We start from the raw sequence: 21,417 nt of genomic DNA on the forward strand, positions 1-21,417 counted from the left end.
CAAACAGTACAAAGGAATAAAAGGTAAATAAGACTGTCTAGTTTAAAAATGTTAATCAAGAGATACAGGCTTTCAGAAAAGAAAAAAAGAAGAGAACTATAACCTAGAAGTAGTTAAGAGAGTTATTCTATCTTTTCTAAGAAAACACAGCAATAGGAATCCCAACATTTATATATAAAAATGGTCCATGGGATATGTGATACGCACTTAAGTATCCTTAATTACATGGCCTTACACTATGAAAAACAGTAATATTGTCACACTTAAGAACAGAGTTCTAGAAAAATGAACAAAGTAGCCCCAACAAGGTTTTTTCAATCAGGGACATATTTGTATGGTGTAAAATACTTCTGCACATATTTGTATGGTGTAAAATACTTCTGCTATGCTCCTGCCTTCATATCAACCCCATCTAGATACCAGTGTTTGAAATCCCACCATTGAGATGAGAGTCCTTCAGATTTAATATAGCGTTTGCAACTTAGTATTTTTTCCCCCAATGCAAGATTCTAGGAAAGTCTGAGCTCTTCACACTAGCTTTGTGATTTTTCTTTATTTTATTACTTTTCTTTATAATTAGAGGTAGTTTATAAAAGTGAATACCACCTGGATGGGTGAAGAGATAGGAGATGGGACAAAAGAGAACACAAAACCTGAGAATAACTATTTTACAACCTTGGGTACAACTAGTTGCTTTGTTATAAAATTATAGGTTAAATCCTTTGTATGTGAGATTTAGGCATTTCTTTAAAATAAATACTTCATTTAAATAAAAATAAATTAAAATAACAACATTTCCAAACATAATAAATGACATTTTTGTTAAGGCTAAATTTTCTGTAAGGTAAAAGGGAAGTTGCATAAAAATGAATTCATTTTAAAAATTTAAGTAATTTTGTTAATTCTGATAACATCTGAATAGGCTATCCACATTTGTTCAATAAAATGCATACCTCATATTCTTTTCTGCAAACTTTGGAAATATCATTCTTTGAAGATGCCTAAAAACCAACAAATTTCTCCATTAATTTATTATACATGCTATTTGTCACATGGCAAAAGTAACACAAATTATTAGTATATGTTAATTACTGGTATTCTTTATTTAATCAAGGAAAACCTTATGCTCAAATATTTTAAAGACCCTAAAATCCAACAAACAAATTTCATGCAATTTCTTTAAAACAAACATCATCCCTAAGGCTACTCAATATTTTAGAGCTTTGTTCTAACTTTTATGGTTTTAATCTCACATAACACAGTCCTTTTGTTATTTCAGAAACTAGATGTCTTTGAAGGAAATTATAAATCAGAGGACTTTTTTTTTTTTTTTTTAGCTGAATTCCACTTTGTAGCAAATTTTCTTGTGAAGCTCTGCCACAGCAAATTTTCTTGTGAAGCTCTGCCAGGGCACTTACATTTTGCTTTTTCTTTAACTCTTCACATTCTAAGCTTTCATACTGAACTCGTTGAGTATTTTAATAGATGGAGCAACTAAATAGGGAAGGGGTACTATGCCAGGCATTTAATAAGTTATTTTTGTGTAAGTCTCTTAACAAGTTTATAAAGAAGATACTAACTCCTCTACTGATGAGGAAACTAGTGCTTAGAGAAGCAGCAAGTTATTTACCATATTTAAGTACATACTTTCTTCATAAAAGAAGCAAAAAGCAAAAATCGTTGAGGGGTGGTTCTTTTTCCACATGAATCAGTCTCCATTCCAGAGCTGTGGGCTCTGGTTCCTTGCTCCATCCTTGCTGCTCTATTACCTAGGCCCATGCAATTTAGAATAGGCCAGCTGATGAGGACAGGGAGAGCAAGAAGCAGAATGGGCCAGCAACTGCTTTAAGACTCACTAAACCCATTATACTTCAAATCCTCTGCAATTCAGGTTCACCTCAATGCCTGGAGGACAGCAGCAGACAGCTAGGTCATGTGCTACCCAGACTGTTGCTGAGGCTATAGGACAGTCGTCTCTGTGAAAGTGAAGGTGATATCGTATCTCATATACTCTTCTCCAGAGGTAAGTCCATTTCTAGTTTCCCAGTTAAGTCTATTCCTACCACTTGGAGTAGAGGAACCAGGAGGCTAGTTTTTCCTCTCTGAGAAACCACTACTAAAATATGCAAAGTGAGGACAAACTCAGGTGCCTAAGCTGAACTGGAGCAGAGCTGTATCAAATCAAAGAGAAGTAATAACTCATTGTGGGAATCATATTCATCTTAGGAGCAGAGAAGGGATATCAGAACACACTCAGGGTAAAGCCATGATGAAACAAAGAAAAGAAGATGAAAAAATAAGCCAACTATGTCAAATGTTCTCATTCAAGCATATCCTAAATTTGCCCAGCCATTTGGAGTCGCTCAGTATTGACTCGGCATGATCGCAGGCAAAGTATGGAAGACCTAAATTCCTATAATATTCTTTCTTTGCATGGCAGAGACAAGGAAAGATAAGAAAGAATAAAAGAAGGCTGAGGCCATATGCAGCAGCCATAAATAAAAAAACCAGCAAGTCTATTTTTATTTTTATTATTTTAAAATTATTATTATTTTTTGCTAACTGGAATAACCAGTTTAAAAAACAGCAAGTCTAAAAGGAAATGATCTGTATAAGAAATGCCAAATTTGCAGTTTTTGTGGGTTACCTCTGGAAGTTATGAGGTGGTCAAGGCCCAAGACATGCACAGCTAAAACCAAACTGCACTCCATGATGCTTGAGGGCCTGACTGCCCAGTATTACCTGCTTGCATGCCTGTCGACACTCCAAGGCAATAGCCAGTTCACAGCAGCCTAAGCCAACCCAGCCATCAGACTTCTTAAACACACCTTAAAAACAAAGTATTTAAATGTTTTGGTCATAAGTAGCAATAAAAACAAATAGCATGCCAAATGTTTCATGGCTACTACTAAAAGTCAAAGCAGGTGTCCATAAGAAAACTGGTTCAGAGGGCAGGGCCTCAAAATTATTAAGGACCTCCCTTTACCCTTACTTCCAATGCTATCAGTCTCCTTAAAAGTCCCTCACCACATAATTATCAGGTCCTTTGTTTTTTCTCTTTTCCTTCCCACCCTAAATGCTCTTTAAGTCATTGTCACTCTTGGGTAGGTAACATCTTTACCAGAGGATATACAAGGGAAGGAAAGGGCTTCCTTACTATTAGACTGCTAATTAGAGACAAATATTTTAATTTAACTTAAGCAAAAAAACAAGAAATGTCACAAGTATTACTATATTCAAAACAGTAAATACCTAGAAGAGCATAAAATTCATAATCCTGTTTAAAAACTGATACTTAGTAAATAGGGGCAATTTTTTTTTTTTTTTTTTTGAGATGGAGTTTCGCTCTTATTATCCAGGTTGGAGTGCAATGGCGCGATCTCGGCTCACTGGAACCTCCGCCTCCTGGGTTCAGGCAATTCTCCTGCCTCAGCCTCCTGAGTAGCTGGGATTACAGGCACGCACCACCATGCCCAGCTAATTTTTTGTATTTTTAGTAAAGACGGGGTTTCACCATGTTGACTAGGATGGTCTCGATCTCTTGACCTCGTGATCCACCCGCCTCGGCCTCCCAAAGTGCTGGGACTACAGGCGTGCGTCACCATGCCCGGCTAATTTTGTATTTTTAGTAGAGATAGGGTTTCATCATGTTGACCACGTTGGACTTAAACTCCTGAGCTCAGGAGATCTGCTCACCTTGTGAGCAGAATTACAAAGTGCTGGAATTACAGGTGTAAGCGACCGTACCCGGTCTTCCCATTTGTTTTTAAACCTCTTTTGCAATCATAAATGTCAATGAATGATTCCTAAGATAAAAGTAGGAGATACGGTTGGGCTCAGTGGCTCCCACCTGTAGTCCCAGCACTTTGAGAAGCCGAGGCAGGCAGATCACCTGAAGTCAGGAGTTTGAGACCAGCCTGGCCAACGTGGTGAAACCCTGTCTCTACTAAAAATACAAAAATTAGCTGAGAGTGGTGGTGTGTACCTGTAGTCCCAGCTATGTGGAAGACTGAGGCAGGAGAATCACTTGAACCTGGTGGGAGGTTGTGGTGAGCCAACATCGCGCCACTGCACTGCAGCCTGGGCAACAGAGCAAGACTCTGTCTTAAAAAAAAAAAAAAAAAAAAAAAAAGCTGGGCATGGTCATGCCTATAATCCCAGCACTTTGGGAGGCTAAAGCGGGCAGATCACTTGAGATCAGGAGATCAAGACTAGCCTGGCCAACAGGGTGAAACCCTGTCTGTACTAAAATTTCAAAAATTAGCCAGGCATGGTGGCACATGCCTGTAGTCCAAACTACTCGAGAGGTTGAGGTGGGAGAATTGCTTGAACCTGGGGAGAGGCTGCAGTGAGTCAAGAATGTACCACTGCACTCCAGCCTGGGCAACAGCAAGACTCTGTCTCAAACAAACAAACAAAAGAACAAAAAGGTCGGGCGTGGTGGCTCATGTCTGTAACCCCAGCACTTTGGAAGGCAGAGGTGGATGGATCATCTGAGGTCAGGAGTTTGAGACCAGCCTGATTAACAAGGTGAAACCTTGTCTCTACTAAAAATACAAAATTAGCCAGGCATGGTGGCACATGCCTGTATTCCCAGCTACTTGGGAGGCTGAGGCAGGAGAATTGCTTGAACCCAAGAGGCAGAGGTTGCAGTGAGCCGAGATTGTGCCATTGCACTCCAGCCTGGGCAACAAGAGCAAAACTCCATCTCAAAAAAAAAAAAAAAAAAAAGTAAGAGATACAAGAAATAATTATGAAAAGAGAAAAACCTTATGATTGTAGGAATGCTGCAAATTCCTCCTTATCTCCTTTAAAATTGCCTTATGCTGCTTCTATGTAATACATAAATTTGAGAATCCACATCCTAAGTAAATTAGATTACTATTTACATTTGAAAAAAAAATCAGGGATTCAAGACAATAAGTAACATAGTTTTCCAAATGAAACTAGGACTTCATATAATAAATAGAAGCGTGCTCGCTTCGGCAGCACATATACTAAAATCGGAACAAATAGAAGCATTCTGCTAAAAAGTAAAACAAGGCAAATAAATGGTTCACAGATAGACAAAGCTCTCAAAATATAATAAACTATCCCAATTATAAAAACTGACTAAAAATAATGCATATCATATGCTTATCTCTATGTGTTTTAAGGGTACAAAGGGCAACAAATTCCCATTTAGCCTCATTGACTAGTATAGTTTCTTCTAAATCTTTGCTGCTTGCTATTCAGGTTCCTCATATTTTGGAAAGAATTTTATATGGAATCAACATAGGTCATAAACTCTGTGACTTGTTGTATCATAATGAAGTATATTGCTGTTTCCAGGTATCCAGTACCTCTTAGAAAATATTAAATTATTCAACAAGCATTTATATTTACTGAGCTCCTACTACGCAGAAGGCACTCTATTAGGTGTTATATGGGCTATGAAATTATGGAATAGATAAAATATATGATTTATCCTATTATGGAGATTACAGTTTGTTACAAACAGTGTATGTGTATGTGTGTGTGTGTAGAAAATTCCAGGATACTAGGTACAGGGATAATTAGGAGACAGGCAAAGAGGTGGGCAATTTCAAGAAGGCAACCTGTTTGAAATACAAACTTTAACAGTGTGATAGCCTCCAGAATTCAGAGATCCATAGAACATACTCTTTTTTTCAAGAAACTGGCTCTAAACAGGGCTGGAAAATCGACTGCAATCCTGGGAGATCATGAACGCCAGGCTAGAGAATTTGGGCTTTTTTATGATGGAAGTGAGTATCCCCTGAAGGATTATTTTTTGAAGAGGATAGGAAAGAAAGTTATAATATATTGAAACATCAATTATAAGGTTATTATAATATTCTATCCCAAGAGTGTAACAATAAAGACTTGAACTAGAAGTAGAGAGGACAGGTGTAATTTTGCAAGGGGAGAGTCAAGGGAACTAGAAAGAACAAGGAATAAAATGTAACTTGAGAGTTTCCAGTCTAGTATCATTCACAAAAGGTGCAGTTATAAATTTGGTTTTGGATCTGTGTTTCAGATGGCACCTGAATGCAGAAATCCAGGTAGAGATGTCTACAAAGATGTCTAAAAGTCACAAACAATGACTTAGATTTGAGAGTTACCTTCTCAGAGTTGCTAAGTTAACAGTTCTGGGAAGGAATGAGATTACCAAGGTGAGTGTGAAGACAGAAGGGAAGAAAACCACACACTGAAATGACCATAGTCCTTATGGATCTATCTGCAAAAAAAAAAGTTAAGAGAAAATAAAGTTCTGAGGCCAAGGTGGAGTCATAAGGAGGTATTAATCAATAATATCAAGTGTTTCAAGAAAGTCAGAGAGTAGTACTGAGAAAGAGTCCTATCTAGGAACCAAGAGATCCTGGTAATGTTTCAAAGACTAATTTCAGTTGAATGGCATAAGTGAAGACAAGAGAACAAAGTTGAGGACTAGGTAAATGAGAATAAATTATGTATTTGAAAATTTGGGCTAGGCATAGTGAGTCACGCCTGTAATCTCAGCACTTTGGGAGGCCAAGGCAGGATGATCACTTGAGGCCAGGAGTTCAAGACCAGCCTGGGCAACATGGTAAGACTCTGTCTTAGAAAAAAAAAAATTAGGTGTTGAAGGGAAGAAGAGGATAGAAACTCTAGAGTACAAATTAGGTTCCAGTACAATGACACCAATTTTACATTTACACAGTAAGTTTTTAAAATTAAAGCATAAAATGTTACACTTCTATTGCTTACCTGGCAAAGATGAATTCATACAACTCCAAATTTCAACCTAAAAATGTAACCAACAAATGGCTTTTATGTAGCTAACCAGTTCCTAAATATGATAATTAATTTATACAGAAATTACATAAAGCTAATTTGATTATGGCTATGACTATGCAGTCAATGTTCTAGAACTATATGCACATCAATCAGCTATTCAGGGGGGTAAAAAGCTGAGATACAGAAATATTCCTTGCTCTTTTCCCATCTAAGAGCACTAAGTATGAGTCTAGTCACTCAGGATACTTACTGGAATCACTGTTTCCAAGCATATAGACAAAACTGAAGATTAAAGGGAATGTCTCAGTCAGAACTATTTAACCATCAACTTATTTTCCTCTTCAACTAATACAAGCCACCATATCTAAAGAGGCTCTTGAAAACAAGTTCACACTTTCTTGGTCTGGCACATGAGCATCCCAAACGCTGAGGATAGCTCAAGTATTAGAGACATTTTAAGTTACCTGATTCAGATAGGTAAGCAATATATCTATAGAATGTCAGAAAATTGAAAGATAATAAGTCACATGTTTTCCCTTATTCCAAATTCAACTTTCTAAAATAAAAATAAATAGATTTAGTTACTATGGATTTCATAAAATTAGTCAAAATATAATAGCAAAGAAAATTCTAAATTCCAGATAAATTTGAGACGGAGTCTCACTTTACTGCCGAGGCTGGAGTGCAGTGGTGTGATCTAGGCTCATTGCAACCTCTGCCTCCCAGGTTCAAGCAATTCTCCTGCCTCAGCCTCCCCAGTAGCTGAGACTACAGGCATGTGTCACCATACCCAGCTAATTTTTGTATTTTTAGTAGAGATGAGGTTTCACCATGTTGGCCAGGCTGGTTTTGAACACCTGACCTCAGGTAATCCACCCACCTCAGCATAGGCGTGAGCCACTGGGCCCAGCCACAGATAAAATATTATAATGAAATTTAAAGACAGGAACACATTTATATTTAAGACTGTGGTTAGATCTATATCATAGGATAATAAAAGATGAAAAACAATATTCTATCTAGCAATTTATATGAAGATTTTTTCTAAGTACTTAAGTTAAACTTAACATTTTACTTTGACCACAAATTCCAATCACATTTAAAAATCTGCTAACTCTAAAAGTAATTCATTAGATAGTTTCATTTAGACAGCAACTTCTAGGTTAAGTTACAGTAAGACTTACCATTGTCTCTGGGCAATAATCTGGGGCTCGCTGCAACAGATGTTTTAGTCGGGATTCACTTTTTGAGGAGAAAATCTATTTGACAAAAAAAAAAAAAGGTTTCATGTCATTTTTCTGTAAGAAATCAGAAGAGGTAAAATTTACTATCCCATGGATTTATCAGTTGTCTAGAATATTTTCCAACTTCCTTTTTATTTATTTATTTACTTATTTATTTTAAGACAGGGTCCCATTCTATTGCCCAGGCTGGGGTGCACTGGTGTGATCTTGGCTCACTGAAACCTCTGCTTCCCAGGCTCAAGCGATTCTCCAGCCTCAGCCTCCTAAGTAGCCAGAACCATGGGCATAAGCCACCAATGCCTGGCTAATTTTTGTATTTTTTTGTAGAGACAGGGTTTCACCATGTTGCCCAGGCTGGTCTTGAACTCCTGAGCTCAAAGCGATCCGCCTGCCTCAGCCTCCCAAAGTGCTGGGACCACACACATGCGCCACCATGCCTGGCTCCTTTTATAAGTGGAAAATCTTTAGAAGGATCTAAGTTAAGCCGAGGAAACATTTCTTAAAAAGTTGATTAGTTTTGCAAATAAACAAGAAAGTCCAAATACAGCAAGTCTAAACCCTTTTCTATTGACTAAAAAAAGTGGAGAAAACCAGGTTACCAACATGTTTAGAGGGTGGGGGTTAGAGAGAGAGAGAAGGAAGAAAAAAAAGATAGGTTTATTCTAAACTGTTCTGTAAATTGCTTTTAGTCAACTGATAACAACAAAAAATAGACTGTGTCATCATATCCGTGATGCTGGTGAAGATCAAATTTGTAAACAGCATTATGGCACATAAGTTCTCCATAAAATGCCACAAGACAGAAACAAAGCTGTTTTCTTAAATTGATGTTGATGAGCTGACAAAGGTTCACTCACCAAGCTAAATGGCTCACTTTCAAACAGGACATTATACAATTACAATTTGGTGTTTCAGTAAATAATAAATCATTACACATATCAGACAGAACTTCATGATTACCTGCAAATAGTTGAGACGGTAAAATCCATGAATGCTATGGACAATGAAAAAGGATTTATCTCCAGTTAGCTTACTTATTAGCCATTTTCCTCCAAAACAACCAACTACAATTAAGAAGTGAAGTGCTAAAATATCACTATTTTGCAACCCGTAGTGAATTAATGCATTTAGACTATTAAAATGACTATTAACATCACAAAAAGAGACATTTTGGGGGGAAGACTTAAACAAAATGAAGCCTCTGGATCTGTGTCCTAAGGTAGCTGTTAGCCATGTGTGAGTATTTAAACTTAAATCAAGTAAAATTAAATACAATTAAAAATTCAAGTTTCTCAGTCTCTTTCAAGTGTTCACCTGGCACATGTGGCTAGTGGCTACCATACAGGTCCAGAATATTTTCATCATTGTAGAAAGTGCCATTGCATGGCTCTGCTCTAAATTTAACTGCCAATTACTAAGAAACACAGAGGTAAGAGCAATATGTTAAATGACACCAGGGGTATGTGAACAGCAAAGTTTAGACTATGGGACACTCAGTAGGATAAATGACCAAATTAATTCATCAAATAAATTGCAAGGAGAAACCTACAGATCAAAAGGTATTTAAAAGACATATAATCAACTGCAATATATATGACTTGAATCCTAATCCAAACTAAAAAAACTTTATAAAATGAGAAATCTGAATAACAGTAGTATAATTATCTTTTTTTTAAAATGACTTCTTATCATTTGTAGGTCCAAATTGAAAATTTACGGGTTAAATAATATGACAATTGAGATTTTGCTTCTACATAAATTTGCCTCAATATAGTGGGCAAAGTAAAAAGAGGGACTTAAATGAAACACAACTGATAGTGATTTAATAATATTGAAGCTGAATATGGGGGTTTATTACACTTTCTACTTTTGTATATACTCAAAGTTTTCCATTATAAAAAGATAAAAGGAAGAGTGAAAGAAAAGAAAAATAGATTTAAAAAGACAACAATGAAAGTTAAGAAAGAATGAAAAAGAGAAAGGGGAAGAAAAAAGGAAGGCTATGGCATTGGTAGCAGACTAGGAAAAAGCACAGGGAAGGCTAAGCTCTGTCACTCATCCCCTCTTCCTGCAATTCCATCTCCCCTCAACCACAACAACAAACAAAAAAGGCAAAAAACCTACAAGCACTTGAAACAGGTTAGAACAATGGAAGGAATATGGAATTGAGAGTTGGAAATAATATACTCTGAATAACGTTGGGCAAACTACTTGGCTTCATAGGAGGTAGTTATATCCTGGTGGCTAAGGGTAAGGACTTTGTAATCAGACACATCTGAGTCTGAATCCCTGTTCCTCAAGTTATTGGCTTGGGGCCTTGGTAAGTTATTTAAGTCTTCTATATTTCAATTTCTTTACTATAATATGCAAATAATGAAAATACCTTTTTCAAGGGCTGGATGTAAGAATTAAATGAAATAATGCATGTAAAGAGGTATAGTAAAGGGCATGGCATTTGGGGAAAATGTAAAATAAAATTTAGGTCCCAGTTTCTAGTTTCCTGAATAGCTAATAAGCAAAATTAAAAAGTTAGATAATCTGTTGGACCCCTTCTGTCTCTAAAATTATAATTCTATAAAGTAGAATGAATTAAACTGATAAACTTATTAGGAATACATTTATCTTAAAGAAACCAGCACGTACTATGTAAACTTTCAGATAATAAGGTAGACTTGAATATAAAGTCACTTTTCTTGCTAAACAACTAGTAATCACACTTAGGAAGATAAGCGCTTATTCAGAATACATACTAGAATGTGTACTATGATTATATAAATCATCTCAAAGCAAAAAATTTAATAACCAAACTTGTATGCCATTCAAAGCAGAAATTATTAGATCATAGGGTTTACAATCTTGAAGTTTGAGAAGTTTTTTACCCATATTTATCTCCTTCCTCTGTCATAACTCATTTTCCATTTGTCTTCAAACAAGCAAAAACCTTTCATCTTGAAACAAATCTTTACTTCCTGCACTTACTGACTTTTCCAGCTTTTTCCTTTCACTGTATCTATTTCTTCACCAATCAACTCAAAAACATTAACTAATCAGTTTGCATGAGCAGGGACATGAGTACAACACAGGCAAGTAAGACACGATCCCTATATTCAAGCAATTCATAGTATAGTTGGGAAGACAAGACATATACAAAAACTGAATACATTTTTGTAAGTCTGAAAAATTACATAACTGTAATTTTTCTTTTCTTTTTTTTTTTTTTTGAGACAGAGTCTCACTCTGTCACCCAGACTGGAATGCAGTGGTGCGATCTTGGCTCACTGCAACCTCCATCTCTTGGGTTTAGCAGTTCTCTGCCTCAGCTTCCCAAGTAGCTGGGATTACAGGTGCATGCCACCATACCTGGCTAATTTTTGCATTTTTAGTAAAGACAAGGTTTCACCATCTTGGCCAGACTGGTCTAGAACTCCTGACCTCGTGATCCACCCACCTCGGCCTCCCAAGTGCTGGGATTACAGGCATAAGCCACCATGCCCAGCCCATAACTGTAAATATTTTTATTAAAAAAATTTTAATGCCTGCAGTATGACTTCTAGCTCTACTGCTCCAGTCAATCTAGAAATATTTACTGAGAGTTTTGAGTGTTAGGTACTGTTCTAACTGTTCTAGGCACCAAGGAATTCATCATAAACAAAGCAAAAATAAATATCTGCTGCAGGGAGATGTTTTTAAAATCTCTACAAACGTTTTTTTTTTTTTTTTTTTAAACTAAGGGCCTTTTCTCAGATCTCAAACTCCTTGACTTTTCTTTGGCATCTGACACTGTTGACAGTTTCACTGTAAATCATCACACTTATTTTGCTGAATATTATAAGCTACCAGCCCTGACTTCTTATCTAAATTCCAATTCCAAAAGTTTTAATTCCACATCCCTGTCTTCATATAGTGGTTTTCATTGAAAATTCAACAACTCATCTTCTCCTCAAACCAAATATTTCCCCTAACCTCCTAGAGTCATCAAGAATACTACTATTTACTCAGTTCAAAAACTTTAATGTCATCAAGACTCCATCCTGTCTGCATTCCCTACTGTTAAAGAAATAATGATTCCTCACTCACAGTATTTCCTTCTCTTTGAAGTGAGCTCTATGAGTTTTAACAGCCCTGGTCTCTCTCCACACCCGTCATACACTTCTCCCATGATCAGGATGGCTGACTTAGCTGACCATTGAGTTTGGTAGGAGAAAGCAGACATATGTAACACGGCCCTTACCTCTCCTCCTCTGGGAGTAAGTCTAATTCTGTCACTTAGTGTGTGCCTGGAGATAAAAGTCACATTTGACACCTGTGTAACTAGTAATAAAAGTAATATTCTTGGACCTATCTGCTTTATTTCTCAATTAATTAAGAACTTTGTTGGGGAAGAAGGTTCTTCATTAGGGTGACTATAGTATTCAATTAATTTGCTAAGTTAAAGAATTTCTAACATTCCAGATTTTAAGAAATTAGACCTTGCCTGCTGCTAGTGCCTCATTACAAGATACCTCCTAAAAATCATTCACCCTATAGAAAGAACATCAATAGAAAAAGAAACAAAGTGAAAAGTCAGGTAAGCCATGTTTCCCAAAGTAGCAGAGCTACTTTAAAAGCTTCCTTATTATGATGATACCATCAAGGGGCCATTATTGCTTTAAAAAGCTATTCTTCTGGTAGTAAATGTGCAGCAAACTTAATTTGCAATAGTGATTTGACATGTCACTGAATTCTCCGGTAGCCATTTAGATGAGCTGAATCAGTGTCAGGTCTTATAATCAGACAATATCTTGCAAAATCTTTCTACATTCACATTATTATTACTTATGAGAAGTTATAGTCCCAGTTAAGTAGTTCTCCCAGTTTTAAAACATAACAAGATCCATGTTATTACTTGCAAATCCCTCTAAAAGATGACTGAGACTATTATTTCTTGAGTGCTGAGGCTAGATGTACATGACCAAGACTATGAAAGAAAGGTAGGACTTTATGAACGGGTAGTGCTTCAGGGGGAACTTGCATAAACAGGTTCAACCAGAAAAAATCAAACCTACAGACAACTTTTAAGAATAGTACAGTGATTGGGAGGCCGAGGCGGGTGGATCACGAGGTCAACAGATCGAGACCATCCTGGTCAACATGGTGAAACCCCGTCTCTACTAATACAAAAAAAAAATTAGCTGGGCACGGTGGTGCGTGCCTGTAATCCCAGCTACTCAGGAGGCTGAGGCAGGAGAATTGCCTGAACCCAGGAGGCGGAGGTTGCGGTGAGCCGAGATCGCGCCATTGCACTCCTGCCTGGGTAACAAGAGCGAAACTCCGTCTCAAAAAAAAAAAAAAAAAAAAAAAAGAATAGTACAGTGAATACCTACATGGCCTTCATCAAGATGCACCCATCCTTAACACTTTGCAACATTTGCTTTAATTCTCTCTATATATACACACATTACTATTACATACTATTATTTTGAAGGATTATGTTAGAATTTGTTACAGACATTATGTTCGTTCATTCCTAAATCCTAGCATGTATCTCCTAAGAACAAGGATATCATCATACCTAACCACAATCTAACCACCAAATTCAGGATTACAGTATTGATATAATATTTTTATTTAATATGCAGTCTATATTCAAATTTTACCAATGCAATTTTCTTTCATTCCAGGATCCAATCCAGGATCACATATTGCATTTAGCTGTTACGTTTCTTTAGTTTCCTTTAATGTGTAATAGTTTCTTAGCCTTTCTTTGTTTTTTATAACACTGACATTTTTAAAGAGTACATGTTGATGTTTTGAAAAATATTTCTCAAACTGGATTTGCCCGATTATTTCTTCATAATTCAGATTGTGCATTTTTGGCAGGAATTCTATAAGATAATATTTTCCTTCTCAGTGTATCATGTCAGCAGACATGTCACTTTGTCCCGTTATTGGTGACGTGAACCCTGGACAATTAGTTAAGGTACTGTCCAACAGACTTCTCCAAAAACAATTACATAGTTGTATAACTAGTAGCCTCTATAATTTTATTTATTTATTTTTATTTTTTAGAGACTGGGGTCTTGCTGTGTTGCCCAGGCTGGTCCTGAATCCTTGGCCTTAAGCAATCCTCCCACCTTGGCCTCCCAAAGTGCTGGGATTATAGGCATGAGCCACTATGCCTGGCTGCCTCTATAACTGTTATACAATCTTACCTGTTCACATACATCACGGCACATTTGGTTATCCTTTGAATGATTACAACACAATGCACCTAGGGAGAAAAAATAAACATAGAATGTTGTTCCACTGTTAAACAAGATGACTAAGCTAATTCAGATGGTTACATAAACCATTTATTCAATAGATTATTATTACTATTATTCATTTTAACTCAACAAACCTTTACTGAGCACCTATTACAAGTCAAGGACAGTGTTGGTTGGAGGACATACTCCCTGTCCTCAAGAAGCTTGCAGTCTATTAGGGAAGACTATCATGTAATAATTACAGCTACTGTTTAGTGTGTGCTTTCTATGTCCCAGAATTTGACTAAGTTTGTTGTATGCATTTTCTTATCTAATCCTTACAATTACCATGTGGACTAGAGATATTATTAAATCAATAATAAAAAGTCAACTGATAAAAAGATAGTGAATTTTGTTTTGGACATGTGAATCTGAGGTTCCTATAGAATATCCTGATGGAAATTCAGTAAAGTGAGAAATTCAAGTCTGGAGTGCAGGTAAAGACAAGCCTAAAGATCCAAATTCGGAACTCATCAGCACAAAGGAGGTATATGGAAATGAATGATATTGTCTAGGGAGAGTTTTTAGTGAGAAGAGAACATAGCACCAGATTCTACAGAAGAGCAACATCTGAGACATGGAAGGAAAGGAAAGAGCCTGAGCTGGAACAGTCAGAAAGGTAGGTTAACTCTGAGAGTGGCGTCACAGGAGAGGGAGTAGTTAGTGTCATGCACCACAAGAGTCAAGTTAGACTGAAGAATGAAAAAAGGAAATGGGTTTACTAATTAGCCACTTTGGTGGGCTTCACCGGTACTTTCTATGGAACTGGTAGGAGCGAATGATATTAAGGAGTAAACCAGAGGTGAGGAAGTACAGACATCAAAAATAGAGTCATAAGAAGTCTGGCTGTGATGGGAAAAAAGAAAGTAGTAACTAGACAAAGACGCAAGGTTACAAGATCTCCCCCGCCTTTTCAGAGTGGAAAAGACTTGACCTTCTTTACAGATAGAAAAGAGCAGTAGAGAGCTAATGTTCCTCTGATAGAACAAGTCTCAAGAGGACTACAAAGAGGATAAAACCAAGTGTGTATGAGAAGGCACTATCCCTGGAAAGAAACAGGGAATACTTCTTTCAAGATATTTATTAACTTAAAAAACTTTTATGAGTAGCTTAAGTACTAGGCATTGATCATTCATTCAAAAAACATAAGTCTCTGTTCTCTTAGAGATTAAAGAGCAGATATTAAATAAACTATACATGTATATATACATATATATGTAAATACACACACATACATATATATGGAGACACAGAGAGAGCAACTATGAATGTGAAATGGTGGTAAATGTTATGGTAATAATAAAGCAGGTTAAAGAGTAAGGAGAATGCGTGTGTGGGAGTGAGTGGGTATTTTGTAGGGCAGGCTAGGAAGGCTTCACTCAAAAGATGTCACTCAAGCAGACACCTTAAAGTAAGGGAATAAGCCACATTGAATTTTTCAAAAGAGGAGAACAGCAAGTGCAAAGTTTCTGGTGTGTTCAAGGAATAGTAAGGAGTGCGGCTAGAAAAGAATGACTGAAGGGGAGAGTAGGACATAATGCGATCAGAGGGGGGACCAGATCATACAGGCCATCGTAAAAACTTTGGCTTTTACTTTGAGAAGGATGGAAAAACCACTAACAGGTTTTGGGCAGCATGCTATAATCTGAATAATACTTTAAAAAGACCACTGTGGTTCCTGTGTTAAAAATTTAATACATAGGAGCAAAGAAGGAAACACTAATAGGCTATTGCAGTAGTCCTGATAAGAGACCATAGTGTCTTCAACTAGGGTGGCAGCAGTGGAGATGGTATTAAGTAGTCAGAATCTGGATATATTATGAACATAAAGCTGACAGGATATGCTAATGAATTGGAAATGGGATATGGAAGAAAAAGACAATGATCCTAAGGTTTTTGGTCCAAGAAAGTGGGAAGACAGAAATATCTAGAAATACCATTAACTGAATGGAAATACCATTAATTGAATGGATCTTCCTTCCATTAAGGAAGGAGATCTAAGAGAGTGAGATGTTCAGAAATTCAGTTTTAGATATAATTTTGAGATTCCTATTAGATATCAAAAAGAATATATTGAGTAGGAAGTTGAATATATGAGCTGAGGAAGACTCCAAACTGGAGATGAGAATTTGGGAGTCACACTGCGTAGATGATATTTAAAGCCATGATGGCATCTGGGAGGGACGAGATCTGAGAACAGAGCACTGCATTCCATCCTTCAGAGACAGAGGAGAGTGGTCAATGCATGGGAAGATAATTAAGAGAAAGAATGGTATACAAAAAGCCAAATAAAATGTTTCAAAAAGACATTAACTGTGTTAGATACTGCTATCAAGTAATGATCACAAACTGATCACAGTATTTAGCAACATGAAAGATATTGATGATGACCTTAAATACTTATTAAGTATAAATTCACATTAAGCCTGTCATCAATGTGAAACAGTACGGGCAAAAGCCTTACTGCAGCGAGTTCAAGAGAGAATTCAAGAAAAGAAAATACAGACAATTCTTTTGAAGATTCTACTTTTGAGCAGTTGTAGAGCATTGTATAATAATTTGACTGGCCTTTCTCCCTGGTTCCTCCTTGGAATTTCTTGAGTAATACTAGTATCTTTGTTATGCTAATGAGGTGACCCCATGGTCTCAACTAGATCAAGCTTGCCCAAACCATGACCCATGGGTCACATGTGGCCCAGGCCCAGGCCCAGCTTTGAATGTGGTTCAACACAAATTAGTAAACTTTCTTAAAACATTATGAGTTTTTTTTTTTTTTTTTTTTTAGCTCATCAGCTATCCATTAGTATTAGTGTACTTTACATGTGTCATAAGACAATTCATCTTTCAATGTGGCCCAGAGAAGCCAAAAGATTTGATACCCCTGACCTAGATAGTTTCAGGATGGGGGCTGGCAACACCAGAAAGAACAGCCATGTGTTTAAAAAGCTGGGGCTTTGAGCCACATGGTATCAACCTGATCTCCCAAATTCCTGGGATTTAAGGGGGACTGCAGATGGATCTCAACCATAGGACCAATAATTCAATCAAGCATGCCTATGTAATGAAACCCCAATCAAAACTTTGGACATAGAAGCTCAGTGGAGCTTTCCTGTTGAACACATTGATGTGCTAGGAAGATGATGCACCTGATTCCATAAGAGGACACAGAAGCTCTGCAATCCCTCCTAGATCTCACCCTATGAGGCTCTTTATTTGGTAGGTCTTCCTGAATTGTACCCTTTATATTAAGACCATAACTTAAAATTATAGTGCTTCCCAGAATTCTGTGAGTTGGTCTAGTAAATTATTGAACCTGAATGGGTCATGGGAACCCTGGATTTATAGCCAGTTGGTCAAAAGTGTAGGTGGCCTGGGGACCCCTGAACTGAAGCTAGTATCTGGAGTAAGGGCAATCTTGTTGGGGACCATGTCCTTCAACTTGTGGGGTAGGTGCTGATTCTGGGTGGCAGAAGCGAATTATATTATATCCAGTTGGAAGTAAAACAGAACATAGAGAAACGAGGTGGCTCCTGGAAGGGCATGTGGAGTTTTAAAAGAGGCATGTGTTTAGAAATAGGGATACAATAGTGAACAAAAATTATGCTAACTTCATCCAGGTTACCATCTGGTAGTAGGACAAAATCTAGACAAGAGTAAAGAATTTAAGGACACTGATAAATTAAGAAAGAAGTTGAAAGCACCTTTTTCTCAGTGAAATAGTGATTAGATCTGAAAATAAATAGGGCTGGGATAGGACTGGGGGCTTGAGTTGAAATTACAGAGGTCTGAAACAGCCACTTTGGAAAATAGAGAAAGGAAACAACTATAAACATGTTTCTCAAACTTGTGTTGAAAAGAACACTAATTCATCAACTTAGAGAAAGAAATGTCAAATTAGAGAAAAGGAAAAAGGTTGCCAAGCAGTATTATGGCTCCAGAGGAATTCATAAATTGGCTTTAGTGGTAATCATCAGAGGCATGTAACTGTTGTAGAGTGCAGAAGACTGAAAAGAGGATAGAGCTGGAATGGTCGTTGGCTATCTAGGATTGGCAAGTCAAAAGACAAAAGGAGGGAAAAATACATTTCAGGCAGGTAGATCTGGTACAATGATTTAAAACATCTATTTTTACATTTATATATATTTAACCTGTGTGTGTGTGTGTATGCAACATAATCTCTTCAAATAAAATCTATATAACTTCAGTATACATATTAGATAAAAATAGAAATTTTTTGATTGAAAGAATTGGTATTGAGGGGAAATGAATGAATAAACAAAGGAATAACAGAAGTCGTCTTCAGATCTTACCAACTAGGTTTCTGATTTGAAACTGGAAATCATTTTTCCATAAAATAATGACAAGGTCTAGGATATTACTGCCATATTACTACAGTTTAGTTTCATAAAAGACTGTTGTGGGGCTGGCTTTCTAATACTATTTCTATGGCAAAATGTGTCTTGAGGTTCTAAACATTTGGCTTACAAAATTCTGAAGGACACATAAAAATTTCACTACATTTCAGAAGAAAAAAAATATGCCTTGATTGTAGTAAGACTGTAGTTACATTTTGTGAAGGGCTAACACAAGGGAGGGCTGAAGCACTCATGAGGGTTTGTTTTTTTTGAGACAATCTCGCTCTATCGCCCAGGCTGGAATGCAGTGGTGTGATCTTGACTCACTACAACCTCCACCTCCTGGGTTCATATGATCCTCAGCCTCCCACGTATTAATAGCTGGGATTACAGGCGTGCACCACCACGCCCAGCTAATTGTCGTATTTTTAGTAGAGATGGGGTTTCACCATGTTGCCTAGGCTGGTCTTGAACTCCTGGCCTCAAGTGATCCACCCACCTTGGCCTCCCAAAGTGCTAGGATTACAGGCATAAGCCACCACACCCAGCCGAGGCTTTCTTATAACTCCTCCTTTGCAATGGCACGCCAAATTACATCCATCTCCTAAGACTCTGCTATGCCCCTACCCTTATTAGATTGGGAGGGCAGGCAGGAAAAAAGGCTTTCCTGAGTGATAATGATGTGCCCTTTTGAAGTGCTCTAGAAGTTGGCCTTTCTGTTACTAGCCTCTAACACAAAGGTCGTACGAGGGCAGAAAATCCTGCTGGTCATAAGCAAAGATAATTCAGGATAACATATGGTCCCAATAAGCAGAAAAAGGCTCAGAAAAAGTAAACAATCAGGCAGACAGGAGTCTGATTTGGGCCCAGGGATTTTTGAAAAACAGTTTCTTGCAGCAAAGGTCTATTTAGAACAAAAACACAAAATGTGTTATAATTAAAACTCCAATAACAGAGGTTTTACTAAAAATGTAACTATAAAAGCCTTTTTTTCCTATTTAATGGTGAAGGTCAAATTTATAGGGGAGTATCCCTCAAAGTTAAATTTTTAAAATAATTCTTTTTTTTCATTAGAAAACCTCAAAAATTTGGAAAACAAGAAGAAAAAGTATACTACCACTGTCCTGCCACAACATTTGCTGACATTTTAGCATATTTTTCTTCTAGTCTTTCCAAAAGACTTTTTGATACTTCTGACAAAATGGGATGAAAGAGGACAGCCTGAAGTATTCTGGTAATAACTCCTTTCCCTCTCCCAAACAAGCATTCTTCTGTAACAGTACATGTCTTCTCTTGAGAGGACTGCCACCCTCCATGAACAGGACAGGGGACCTCTGCTCCATCACATTTTCTATCCCCATTCTTACCCTTAGCCATTATTGTATCAGTACATATTTTTCTTCCTTTGAAATAGTAAAAACTTATTAGAATCTTTAACATTGCATATTTTTCAAGAAATAAATGTCTACAGATAGACATCCATTCATATGCCTTTGTTATGAATGGGGGAGGAATTCAAATGCAATTAATGTGGCAATTAAGGGTCTTTATCATTTTCAGAGCAACTAAAAGGGATTAACTGGGTCATTCAACTACTATAGTGCAAAAAACAAAACAAAACAAAACAAAACTCTCCCAAGCCTAACATTTTCTATAAGAGAAGATAATAAATTCTAGATATATTCTGAGTTTATAATGTGATCCTAATATATTCTTCAAGAATAACAGTTTAAAACTCTGCTTATTCTCATAAAATGGAATTGAACAGATAAAGATGGAACAGTTCAAAATAAAATGTGATACTGCTATGATGAAAATAAAAAGCACAGTGTATCTTCATTAAAGACATCAGTATGAGTGTCATATCTTGCATTCTTATTCCAAGAGTCTGTGATTATAAAATTAATACAAATTAAAAATTGATTACTAAAGGCCACATTTTTTGGGCTTAAGAAGTTATTAGTGTAGCCTGGAAATATACAAGCAGAATTATCCAATAATTAGAAACATCAATGTTCGGCTGCTGGTTTTGGCCATGTGTGTACTAAAGACAGGCAAGTAAGCAGGAAGCACATGCTCCAGCCACATGCAGAAAATGCAGCTTCTAAAGCCAACTAGCTTTTAAAAAAACAAATACACACCCTAATCCAAACTAAGAAATATCCATAGAATTATAGAATTTTTGAAGTTAAAAGGGATTTTGCCACAGATGTCTGACAAAAGCTATAATTCAGTTGCTTAATGAAAAGCCATTCTTGTTTCCAAAAAAAAAACTCTCTAATTATGTCTTCCTAAATAACAACTAAAACAGTATGTGTATATAAATATATACATACATGCGTGTGTATGCACACGCGTTGAGTGTGTATCACATACTTCAGGAGAAAAAACAAAATCTGAGTTGATACTGGAAAAAAGTCATTCTAAATTTAAAAAATTCAAAATCTGGTTTTATTTTTATTATTTATGTAAAATCTTATTTTTAATCAAATTTTTATTTTCAAAACAACTTGGAAAATGACAATCACTTTAAAAACATTTAAATGAGAACTACAACTTTAACTTATAAATACATTCATGCGATTGGCACTTTTAACCCTTTAAAAATACATACGTGTGTATATCTACATAAAGTATACAGTCAGCCAAGGAAGAGTGAAATAGTAAGAGGATAACCCATATATCCAACAACATTCCATTCAACCACCTCGATTTAACATTGCTAACAGCTTGTCATACTGCCATATCTATCTGTAT

General features: G+C 36.6%; 1 protein-coding gene across 5 annotated transcripts in view; it reads right to left on the minus strand.

Annotated features, from left to right (window-relative positions):
- Nucleotides 1–21,417, minus strand: part of RECK (reversion inducing cysteine rich protein with kazal motifs) — a 92,373-nt gene that overhangs the window by 62,813 nt on the left and 8,143 nt on the right. For 2 of the 5 annotated variants that reach the window (XM_064380051.1, XM_064380078.1), the window contains exons 2-6: nt 14,213–14,271; nt 7,962–8,036; nt 6,748–6,784; nt 2,743–2,828; nt 954–1,001 (exon numbers count right to left, since the gene is read on the minus strand). In XM_064380051.1, coding sequence (XP_064236121.1) covers nt 954–1,001; nt 2,743–2,828; nt 6,748–6,784; nt 7,962–8,036; nt 14,213–14,271 — 305 coding nt within the window. Of the gene's footprint in view, nt 1–953; nt 1,002–2,742; nt 2,829–6,747; nt 6,785–7,961; nt 8,037–8,981; nt 9,016–14,212; nt 14,272–21,417 lie in introns of all 5 variants that reach the window. The other 3 variants (XM_064380059.1, XM_064380063.1, XM_064380075.1) reach the window with 3 other exon arrangements.

The sequence above is a fragment of the Aotus nancymaae genome, unplaced genomic scaffold (genome assembly GCF_030222135.1).
Source record: "Aotus nancymaae isolate 86718 unplaced genomic scaffold, 86718_ANA_hifiasm-v0.15.2.pri h1tg000003l, whole genome shotgun sequence".
Taxonomy (NCBI): domain Eukaryota; kingdom Metazoa; phylum Chordata; class Mammalia; order Primates; family Aotidae; genus Aotus; species Aotus nancymaae.